Here is a 12,201-nt window from a genome sequence, read left to right as displayed (position 1 = left end):
CTGGTTCCTCTCTAGGTTTCTTCCTAGGTTTTGGCCTTTCTAGGGAGTTTTTCCTAGCCACCGTGCTTCTACACCTGCATTGCTTGCTGTTTTAGGCTGGGTTTCTGTACAGCACTTTGAGATATCAGCTGATGTACGAAGGGCTATATAAATAAATTTGATTTGATTTGAATTTCAAGTCTTATTTTTAATACATTTTTTAAAAATCCCCTAAACCTGTTTTCGCTCTGTCTGGGGTATTGTGTGTAGATTGAGGGGGGGGGGGGGGGGGTTATTTAATCCTTTTTAGAATAAGGCTGTAACGTAACAAATTGTGGAAAAAGGGAAGGGGTTGAATACTTTCCTAATGCAATGTGTATACCCTGCATGCAGGACATCGGCTCATTGATTCAGATCATGAATAGCTGGAACTATTCAGTCATTAACAACAGTTCCAGAAGTTGACATATTGAATGACCGACCACCTTACTGTCTCTGATATGAGAGCTGAATAGAAATGTTGTTTATATTATTAAGAGTAGTCTTAGAGCCTGTCTGCTACTCCAGCCTAAATTACTTTAGCAGAACCCAGGCTGTCCCAAATGGCACCTTATTCCCCCTATGTAGTGCACTACTATTGACAAGAGCAGTGTACTTTATAGGGAGTAGGGTGCATTTTGGGGGAGACACTGAGTTTGGCTTTGCAGACCTTTTCCCTGGCAATGGGATTTTATGGTCTTCATTACTTGTGGCTCTATCCTGATCCTGAATTCCAGCCTGTTGAATTAGTCCAATTTCTCTCTCCATTGTATTTTATCAGTCCCATGGTGCTGCCTTGGTTACCACGCTGTAGAAATGTCAGAGGTTACTTGAGGTTACCGTGGTCAGTTTGTCTGAATCTCAAATAGCATCATATTCCCTACTCAGTACACTACTTTTGACCAAAGCCCAGTGCCTTCAGAAAGAATTCACACCCCTTGACTTTTTCCACTTTTCATTTTGTGTGTGTGTCAGTGATCTACACACAATTCTCATGTCAAAGTGGGGGAAAAAATCAAATGAAACACTATCTAGATTTTTTTGTTCCAAGCATTCTCCCCTGAGTTAATACATGTTAGAATCACCTTTGGCAGCGAGTCTTTCTGGGGGTCTTAAGAGCTTTTCACTTCTGGATTATGCAATATTTGGCCATTTATTCTTTAAAAAAAAAATCTTAATTCTGTAAAATGGATTATTCAATGTATTATTTTCTTCTATTTACCGATCTACCAATAGGGGTCCAATTCACTGCTCGACTGGGGTACCTTACACATACAATTATCTGTGAGGTACACCAATGAGGTAGTCATTCAAATATCATTCTAAACACTATTATTGCACACATAGTCAGTCAGTCAATCAATCAAAATTATTTATAAATCCCTTCGTACATCAGCTGATATCTCAAAGTGCTGTACAGAAACCCAGCCTAAAACCCCAAACAGCAAGCAATGCAGGTGTAGAAGCACAGTGGCTAGGAAAAACTCCCTAGAAAGGCCAAAACCTAGGAAGAAACCTAGAGAGGAACCAGGCTATGAGGGGTGGCCAGTCCTCTTCTGGCTGTGGTGGGTGGAGATTATAACAGAACATGGCCAAGATGTTCAAATGTTCAATATCTGTGAATTCTGAAAAGCTATCCAAGGATTGTTCCATAGTGCAACAGGAGCCTCTCCTAACTGTTGACAGTGACATGTCTGAACGGTAGTGGCTGAGGAAGGAGAGAGGGGTCCTCTGTATAGAGCATGCTGGCTGTAGGAACACCAACCAGTCTCTCTTTGATAGATCAGAGTACCTCAAGCATGACCAAGGCTACAACATACTCATGAATGTTCCCCCCCCTCTCTCTCGCTCTGTTGCTCTCGCTCTATTTCTCACTCTTTATCTCCCCCTTTCTCTCCCCCCTCTCTCTCTTCTGTTCTCTTCTCTCTTCCTTTCTCTCTCTTCTCTTCCTTCCTCTCTCTCTCTTCTCTTCTCTCCCCGCTCTCTCTCTCTCTCTCTCTCTCCTCTCCCTCTCACTCTGTTTCTCACTCTTCCACTCTCTGTTTCTCTCCCTCTCTCTCTCTCTCTCTCTCTCTGCAGGCTGCCAATGGCTACATCCTCCTGTTTGACGTGGTGGGAGGAGGAGAGGACAAGTATCTTTATGAACCCGTCTATTCCAAGTGAGTACATAAATATGTATTTATTGTCCTCTCCACCCACTCACTTTCTTCAGGGTCAAAGGTTGAAGTTCAAAATAGAATAACCAAGGTCAACTGCAGCAGGTCAGGAACCTGCTGTGGGAGGCAGGGACTAAATGTTAAAAGAATGAAGTTCTACAATGCTCACTCATAGATGTCAGTTGTTGAACTGCAAAGGTGGTTGTATTCATTCCTTCACTCACAGCATAGACAAACCTCACTGTAGCTCCTGTCTACATGCTATGATAATTAGTGTACCAGGCCTGAGGGATAGGTTGTACTGTAGTTTAGGACATCATTGCATGTTGAAGGCCTTGGCAAATGTCTGGACTAATTCCATGAACAGTGAATGCTGTGGATGACTGACTGTACAGCACAGCGTGTTCCTCGCCAGTCTTGGGCTGGGCCCTCCCACTGTTATAGCAGGGCTGCGTGGGTGAATGGATGTTTGGGTGCGTGTGTCTACACAGTGGAAGAGAGGCTTTTCAGCCGGCCAGCTCTCTGCTCTCTGACATAACTCAGATCTCCACAGCGAGCCCAGCCAATGAATCACATTTATTTATGAAGCCCATTTCGCATCAACAGATGGATGCGAGGTGTGTTACCTTACATGCAGTCATTTTCAGTTCTGCAGTCACAGAACCAAAGGGCTTCTCTAAGCCTCTGAGACTCTGGTCTTCTTTTGCCCACATATTCAGTTAGCCTGTATATGTGGTTCATATCAGACCTACACCACTATCTCACATGCACATAAACCAATACAGCCATGAAGTACAGTAGAGTATTTATGAAGCCATGAAGTACAGTAGAGTATTTATAAAGTAGCTGAGATTTAGGCCAAACAAGCCATACAGAGGAGGTTTAACTGTGGAGGGAGGTTTAACTGTGGAGGGAGGTTTAACTGTGGAGGGAGGTTTAACTGTGGAGGGAGGTTTAACTCCCTCAGGCTGATCAGGGTGATACCAGCAGAACAGCGCCACTCAGCCTTTATGAAAGATTGTGTGTGTGTGTGTGTGTGAGAGAGTTCCAATGAGGACATGCCTGTACACACACACAGACCCACCTACTCCCCCTCACAAAACCTCTGTTCCATTCTGTGCTACCAGTCACCACATCAAAGCATTGTCAGGGAATCTGGACCAAGTCTGGACTTGATGAGGAAGGAGGCAGATGTACTAAACACAGGCATCACTGTGCCTGCTGCGGTTTGGCCTCGTTCGTGCCTAGATCCTGTAGTGCTATTGTTTGACTAACCCAGCCTTTTCCCCCTGTTGATTTTAGACTTGATAAGGTAGAGTGAATTGTATAAATCAGATCCATGAACCCTATGTGCCCTCCTTACTTCTGCCACATACACGTCCTCATTGTGTGTGTGTTTACAGAGGGAGTCGTGGTGTTAAGGTCACCCCAGGTTATAAAGAGGAGCAGTGTGCCCCCGCTCTCAGCCTGGAGATGAAGAGACCCATAGACCTGGAGGCTCCCATTACCAGGTACCTGTCGCTCTCTCGCTGTCTCACATACGTACTCACACACACATACATACATACACACCTACCTACACACATAAATGCGTGCACATACACATCTACACACAACTCACACTCAAACACCAACTGGACACTGAGGTGTGTTTAGTTTGAAAGTTAACACTGGTGTAGTTGTTGGCCATTATAAGTCTAGTTAGCCACTGTGTACATTTCTGTGCTGAATAGATTTCCTACTCTTCTTCCCAAACCAATTTGTGTCTTTTGCAAATTATATAACAACGTGGGTTCGGCTTTGCACATTCCTCGTCTAGTCCCTGTGGACTACAGTAGGACATTTTAAGGTTCTATTCTTCCTCGCTTTTCCTGTGTGTGTGTCCTTCCAGTAGCCTGACTTCCGGGCTGCTTGCCTGGGGTGAATTGAGGAGAGAAGTTAAGCCCCAGTTTTATTGTCCTGTTGGATTCAAAAGCCTTATTCTCCAGTATTTCTGGCCTATTCTCCTCTGGAGAGATGAAGTGTTCTGGCCAGACCACATTCAGATTACTGAGACTGGGCTACAGGGTACTCCTCAGTACTCACACACCATCTGAGTACACTGTACATTCCATCCTGGTCCCTCTGCAGCTCCCCAGGAGGAACACTCTCTCTCTCGCTCTCTCGCTCTCGCGCTCTCTCTCTCTCTCTCTCTCCATTCTCACTCTTTTAAAACATATTTTCATCCTCCTTTTATCCGTTCTTCTTTCATTCAACTTCTTAAACTGTCACAAAACTCTCTTTATTTTCAACTCATTTATTGTCACCCTCTCCGTCCTAATTTATTGGCCGCTTTGTTTCTCTCTCTCTCTCCCTCTTTCTCCTTGTCCTCTTTTCTGTCCCTTCAGCATGCAGTCTCTTCAGGAGGATCTATTGGTGTCTACTGCTGATGGCTACCTCCACATCCTCCACTGGGATGGAGTCAGCAACGGCAGGAAGGCCATCAGTCTCTGTAGTGTCCCTTTCTCCCTGGACCTACAGTCTGCCAGAGGTCAGTCCCAATCACTATACCATCCTCTCCCCACCCCACCTACAGTCTGCCAGAGGTCAGTCCCAATCACTATACCATCCTCTCCCCACCTCGCCTACAGTCTGCCAGAGGTCAGTCCCAATCACTATACCATCCTCTCCCCACCTCGCCTACAGTCCCTGTAAGCTCCACCATATCCAGCCATGTTTACATAATGATCTGGACCTACATCCATCTATCCATGTGTTTTAGATACAGCCCCCTCGTTGTGGTTTAGACACTGTCAGACCCCCTCGTTTAGACACTGTCAGACCCCCTCGTTGTGGTTTAGACACTGTCAGACCCCCTCGTTTAGACACTGTCAGACCCCCTCGTTGTGGTTTAGACACTGTCAGACCCCCTCGTTTAGACACTGTCAGACCCCCTCGTTTAGACACTGTCAGACCCCCTCGTTTAGACACTGTCAGACCCCCTCGTTTAGACACTGTCAGACCCCCTCGTTTTGGTTTAGACACTGTCAGACCCCCTCGTTGTGGTTTAGACACTGTCAGACCCCCTCGTTGTGGTTTAGACACTGTCAGACCCCCTCGTTTAGACACTGTCAGACCCCCTCGTTTAGACACTGTCAGACCCCCTCGTTTAGACACTGTCAGACCACCTCGTTTAGACACTGTCAGACCCCCTCGTTTAGACACTGTCAGACCCCCTCGTTGTGGTTTAGACACTGTCAGACCCCCTCGTTGTGGTTTAGACACTGTCAGACCCCCTCGTTTAGACACTGTCAGACCCCCTCGTTTAGACACTGTCAGACCCCCTCGTTGTGGTTTAGACACTGTCAGACCCCCTCGTTGTGGTTTGTGTGTTCTAAGTCTGGGTTTGTTTATGTGTGTCTCTGCAGGTGGTCTGTGTCTGGACCTGAAGGGGGTGTACATCAGAGACATGACCTACTGTGTGACACTGGATGGCTTTGCTGTGGTGCTTGATGATGGCAGGCTGGGGTTCATCACTCCTCTAGCCAACAGGATCACTGCAGATGTAAGAACTGTGTGTGTGTGTGTGTGTGTGCTTTGCTGTAGTGCACACACAATACGGCAGAGTTTTGTGAATCATGTTAAACAATGAAGCATAACTGCTGTGTGAGGTGATGTGTGAGGTGATGTGATGTGCTGTGTGTGGGAAAGAAAGAGAAAGAAAGTGAAAGGCAGAGGTGTCAGTGGAAAAGCGGTGATCTGACTGTCCTCTTTTACAGCAGCTGCAGGGCGTCTGGGCAGCAGATGTAACAGACGGCACGTGTGTGGCTGTCAACAATAAGTACAGACTGGTGACCTTTGGCTGTGCCAGGTACGTGTGTGTATCTTTTGTGTGGTTGGTGTGTGCTTGACAAGAGGTCCTCAAGGATTGTACAATCTGCCAGCTTGGCAGGACTGTCTGGACTATTTTTAATCTCTCACACATTGACACCTGGCTGGTTGGCTGTCTGGCTGGTTGGCTGTCTGGCTGGTTGGCTGTCTGGCTGTCTGGCTGGTTGACTGACTGGCTGGTTGACTGACTGGCTGGTTGGCTGATTGACTGACTGGCTGGCTGGTTGACTGACTGACTGGCTGGCTGGTTGACTGGCTGGTTGGCTGGCTGACTGACTGACTGACTGACTGACTAGTTGGCTGGTTGGCTGGCTGATTGACTGGCTGGCTGGTTGACTGGCTGGCTGGCTGGCTGGCTGGCTGGCTGAACAGTGTGACTCTGGATCTCTTGATTGTGTAATTAACATTCCACTAATGCAGATAGGAAGGGTTTATAGAGGCCTGTGGTGATACTGTCAGCAGGATGCGTGTGCTGCTAAAGAGTATTGCTGAGGTCAGCAGGAGACCGAGAGAACCTGAGTGACAGACAGTAGATGGCCTGAGTGACAGACAGTAGATGGCCTGAGTGACAGACAGTAGATGGCCTGAGTGACAGACAGTAGATGGCCTGAGTGACAGACAGTAGATGGCCTGAGTGACAGACAGTAGATGGCCTGAGTGACAGACAGTAGATGGCCTGAGTGACAGACAGTAGATGGCCTGAGTGACAGACAGTAGATGGCCTGAGTGACAGACAGTAGATGGCCTGAGTGACAGACAGTAGATGGCCTGAGTGACAGACAGTAGATGGCCTGAGTGACAGACAGTAGATGGCCTGAGTGACAGACAGTAGATGGCCTGAGTGACAGACAGTAGATGGCCTGAGTGACAGACAGTAGATGGCAGTGATTTGAATCTCCAACCTTTCATCTAAATATTTATTGAATCCTCACGTTGCCTTGTTTCAGCAGTTGTTTGTCAGTCAGGAAATGTAGGCTAATTGAATGATGTATTGAATCCACTGACCGTGTTTCTGTCTGTTCTAGTGGCTCAGTGTTGGTGTACAGTATCGATACCACTACAGGGTCCATGCAGCTCTCCCACAAGCTGGAGCTCACTCCTAAACACTACCCCGGTACGTACAACCCCCTAAACACACTACCCCGGTACGTACAACCCCCTAAACACACTACCCCGGTACATACAACCCCCTAAACACACTACCCCGGTACATACAACCCCCTAAACACACTACCCCGGTACGTACAACCCCCTAAACACACTACCCCGGTACGTACAACCCCCTAAACACACTACCCCGGTACGTACAACCCCCTAAACACACTACCCCGGTACGTACAACCCCCTAAACACACTACCCCGGTACGTACAACCCCCTAAACACACTACCCCGGTACGTACAACCCCCTAAACACACTACCCAGGTACGTACAACCCCCTAAACACACTACCCCGGTACGTACAACCCCCTAAACACACTACCCAGGTACGTACAACCCCCTAAACACACTACCCCGGTACGTACAACCCCCTAAACACACTACCCAGGTACGTACAACCCCCTAAACACACTACCCCGGTACGTACAACCCCCTAAACACACTACCCCGGTACATACAACCCCCTAAACACACTACCCCGGTACGTACAACCCCCTAAACACACTACCCCGGTACGTACAACCCCCTAAACACACTACCCCGGTACATACAACCCCCTAAACACATCTACCCTGGTACCACCTGACACATGTACCTTTTATACAAACTACTACTCTCTAGTCTCACATTGTTTTTCTTGTAAATAGTGGTTATGTTTTGGTTTCGACTGGCAAGTGCAGGTGGTGTTTAGTTCCCCTCAACACAGGCTATGTATGAGACAGAATCTGTTGATTACATGTTATGGTATGTGTATGCCCCCTCGTGGAAGTGAATGGTATAAAATGAGAGTACAGTGTGAAATCCTATTGACCTATAATAAACCTGAGCTCTGTTTTCATCATGGGAGATCCTGCAACCTATCTCTGTCAACAAGTGGTGAAACAAGCCGTGTAGTCTCATCCCTCTTTCATGCTGTCTAGAACTGTTGCTGGAAAGTTCGTCTGGAAAAAACATGACAATAGATCCAGGAACAGTTGAAAATGATTGTGTTAAGGATATTTAACAAACCCTCCATGTTACAGAAAATATTCTTGTCTGACCTGTCGTCCGTTCCTCCTCCTCTTCCTCTTCCTCTTCCTCCTCTTCTTCCTCTTCCTCCTCCTCCTCAGACGTGTGTAACAAGACAGGCGCGGTGAAGCTGATCCGCTGGTCCCCCGACTACAGTGTTGCCATGGTGACCTGGGAGTGCGGGGGACTGTCTCTGTGGAGTGTGTTCGGAGCCCACCTCATCTGTACCCTGGGGGAGGACTTTGCGTGAGTGATGATCACAATTACCTCTGCTGTTCAGGCAGCTGCACAGTTCTAGATGGATATAGACAACTTTATTTGCCTTCGAAAGGGAATTTTTCTCCCACATATATAAAAGCTTTGTTAATGTAGAAAGCAGATGTACACAGTGCATTCAGAAAGTATTCAGACCCCTTCACCTTTTTCACATTTTGTTAAATTACAACCTTATTCTAAAATGGATTAAACATCAATCTCACACAATACCCCATAATGACAAAGCAAAAAGTTTTTTTCGCAAATGTATTAAAAATAAAAAACGATTACATTTACATAAGTATTTGTGAAGAGACTTGAAATTGAGCTCAGGTGCATCCTGTTTCCGTTGATCATCCTTGATGTTTCTACAACTTGATTGGAGTTCACCTGAGGTAAATTCAATTGATTGGACATGATTTGGAAAGACACACACCTGTCTATGTAAGGTCCCACAGTTGATAGTGTCAGAGCAAAAGCCGAGGCACACATCTGAGGAAGGTTACCAAAACATTTCTGCAGCATTTAAAGTCCCCAAGAACAGTGGCCTCCATCATTCTTAAAATGGAAGAAGTTTGGAAACACCAAGACTCCTCCTAAAGCTGGCCACCTGGCCAAACTGAGCAATCGGGGGAGAAGGGCCTTGGTCAGGGAGGTGACCAAGAACCAGATGGTCACTCTGACAGAGCTAAAGAGTTCCTCTGTGGAGATGGTTGTCCTTCTGGAAAGTTCTCCCATCTCTACAGCACTCCACCAATCAGGCCTTTATGGTAGTGGCCAGACGGAAGCCACTCCTCAGTAAAAGTCACCTAAAGATTCTCAGACCATGAGAACCAGGATTCTCTGGTCTGATGAAACCAAGATTGCACTCTTTGACCTGAATGCAAAGCTTCACGTCTGGAGGAAGCCAGGCACCGCTCATCACCTGGCCAATACCATCCCTACAGTGAAGCATGGTGGTGGCAGCATTATGCTGTGCGGATGTTTTTCAGCGGCAGGAACTGGGAGACTAGTCAGAATCAAGGGAAAGATCAACTGAGCAAAGGACAGAGAGATCCTTGATGAAAACCTGCTCCAGAGCACTCAGGACCTCGGACTGGGGCGAAGGTTCATCTTCCAACAGGACAAACTGACGGAGCTTGAGGATCTGCAGAGAAGAATGGGAGAAACTCCCCAAATACATGTGTGCCAAGTTTGTAGCTTCATACCCAATAAGACTCAAAGGTACCCAAAGGTGCTTGAACAAAGTTTTGAGTAAAGGGTCTGAATACTTAAATAAAACAGAAATATCATATTTACATTTGATACATTTGCAAAAAAATGTAAACTTGTTTGTACTTTGGGGTTGTGTAATAGAATAGGGGGGGCGGCAATTTAATCCATTTTAGAATATGGCTGTAACGTAACAAAATGTGGAAAAACTGAAGGGGTCTGAATACTTCTTAATGTACTGTAGATGTAAACCTTCCATACAATAAAAACAAGACCTGTACACCTCGGTACAGACTGAAGATGGCGCTCTTTCATTGACTTCATATAAGGGTGCTTTTTTGGCATATCATTCTGCCCTCCTATCTCTCTCCAGGTATCGGTCAGACGGCACTAAAAAGGACCCTATAAATATCAGCTCGATGTGCTGGGGAGCAGAGGGTTACCACCTGTGGGTCATCACCAGCAGAGAGGAGACGGAGCTGGTAGAGAACATGGAGGAGGCTCCTCCCCAGACCCAGCAGGCTGGCATACTGCAGTTCAACTTCATCAAGAGCGCCCTCACGGTCAACCCCTGCACGGTGATGTTATGGACATGGCATTATATGCATGCACACACACACACCCTGTCACCCACTTACAGTGCCTCAGAAAGTAGCCACACCCCTGAATTTTTTCCAAATGGCATTGTTACAAACAAGGATTAAAATGTATGTATTTAATTGTTAACTATCTACACAAAATACTTTAATGTCAAAGTGGAAGAAAAATATGTATATAAATATATATATATATATTTTACAATGAATAGAAAACAAATAAATAATATAAGTATTCAACCCCTAGAGTTAATACATGTTAGAGATTACAGCTGTGAGTCTTCCTGATAACTCTTGAAGAGCTTTGCACACCTAGATTGTACAATATTTGACCATTTTTATTCTTTCAAAAATATTCCAAGCTCTGTCAAATTGGGTATTGATCATTGCTAGACAGCCATTTTCAAGTAATGCCATAGATTTCCAAGCCGATTTTAAGTCAAAACTGTAACTAGGCCACTCAGGAACATTCAATGTGGTGAATTCATCTCAGTGTCTGGTGGAAAGCGGAGTGAACCAGGTTTTCCTCTAGGATTTTGCCTGTGCTCATCTCCATTCAGTATATTTTTATCCTAAAAAAAAAAAATCCCCAGTCCTTGCTGATGATGAGCTCATCCATGATGTGATGCAGCCACTATCATGCTTGGAAAATTGTTACTCAGTGATGTGTTATGTTGGATTTAACACTTTTCTATTCAGGACAAAAAATTCAATTTATTTGCCAATTTTTTTTGCAGTATTTCTTTAGTGCCTTATTGCAAACAGGATGTATGTTTTTGAGTATTTGTATTGTGTGCACGCTTCCTTTTCACTCTGTCATTTAGGTTAGTATTGTGGAGTAACTACAATGTTGTTGATCCATCCTCAGTTATCTCTTATCACAGCCATTAAACTCTGTAACTGTTTTAAAGACACCATTGGCCTCATGGTGAATTCCCTGAGCTGTTTCTTTCCTCTCCGGCAACTAAGTTAGGAAGGGCTCCTGTATCTTTGTAGTAACTGGGTGTATTGATGTACCATCCAAAGTGTACATATGTACTTCACCGTGTTCAAAGGGATAGAGGTGATTTCACTGCTCGACTGAGGGACCTTACAATTATCTGTATGTGTGGGGTACAGAGATGGGGTAGTCGTTTAAAAATAATGTTAAACACTTATTGCGCGGTGTGAGTCTGCAACTTATTATGTGACTTGTTCAGCACATTTTTACTCCTGAACTTATTTAGAATGCTTATTGACTCAAGGCATTTCAGCTTTTCATTTTACATTAATTTGTCAACATTTCTAAAAACATAATTCCACTTTTAACATTATGGGGTATTGTGTGTGTGTGTGTGTGTGTGTGTGTGTGTGTGTAGGCCAGTGACCAAAACATCTACATTTATTCCATTTTTAATTCAGCCTGCATCACAACAAAATGTGTAAAAAGTTCAGAGGTGTGAATACTTTCTGAAGGCACGTCCACATGAATACACAGATGGTGTATTTGTGGTTATAGGCTGGGTTTCTGTACAGCACTTTGTGACATAAAACAAATTATTTCACCTTTATTTAACCAGGTAGGCAAGTTGAGAACAAGTTCTTATTTACAATTGCGACCTGGCCAAGATAAAGCAAAGCAGTTCGACACATACAACGACACAGAGTTACACATGGAGTAAAACAAACATACAGTCAATAATACAGTATAAACAAGTCTATATACGATGTGAGCAAATGAGGTGAGATAAGGGAGGTAAAGGCAAAAAAGGCCATGGTGGCGAAGTAAATACAATATAGCAAGTAAAACACTGGAATGGTAGTTTTGCAGTGGAAGAATGTGCAAACTAGAAATAAAAATAAAATCAGCTGATGTAAAAAGGCCTTTATATATACGTTTGTGTATGAAAAGTGATGTGTTCTGCTTAGCCTTTAAATGAGGAATAA

At 45.0% G+C, this 12,201-nt stretch overlaps 1 protein-coding gene across 16 annotated transcripts in view; it reads left to right on the top strand.

Moving 5' to 3' along the window:
* The window catches only part of LOC110536968 (guanine nucleotide exchange factor subunit RIC1), a 90,699-nt gene that overhangs the window by 47,220 nt on the left and 31,278 nt on the right, over positions 1–12,201 (top strand). For 15 of the 16 annotated variants that reach the window (XR_005034862.1, XR_005034861.1, XR_005034871.1 and 12 more), the window contains exons 3-10: positions 2,098–2,177; positions 3,578–3,685; positions 4,562–4,704; positions 5,582–5,718; positions 5,933–6,024; positions 7,070–7,158; positions 8,314–8,458; positions 10,053–10,257. Coding sequence is in view for 5 of the 16 variants with exons in the window: in XM_036936923.1 (XP_036792818.1) it covers positions 2,098–2,177; positions 3,578–3,685; positions 4,562–4,704; positions 5,582–5,718; positions 5,933–6,024; positions 7,070–7,158; positions 8,314–8,458; positions 10,053–10,257 (999 nt within the window). In the remaining 11 variants the exon portion in view is untranslated. The remainder of the gene's footprint in view (positions 1–2,097; positions 2,178–3,577; positions 3,686–4,561; positions 4,705–5,581; positions 5,719–5,932; positions 6,025–7,069; positions 7,159–8,313; positions 8,459–10,052; positions 10,258–12,201) is intronic. The other variant, XM_036936922.1, reaches the window with a different exon arrangement.

Source organism: Oncorhynchus mykiss, chromosome 12 (assembly GCF_013265735.2).
Source record: "Oncorhynchus mykiss isolate Arlee chromosome 12, USDA_OmykA_1.1, whole genome shotgun sequence".
Classification (NCBI taxonomy): Eukaryota; Metazoa; Chordata; class Actinopteri; order Salmoniformes; family Salmonidae; genus Oncorhynchus; species Oncorhynchus mykiss.
Note: the sequence above shows the minus strand (reverse complement) of the source record. Positions and strands in the feature narration are given on the sequence as shown.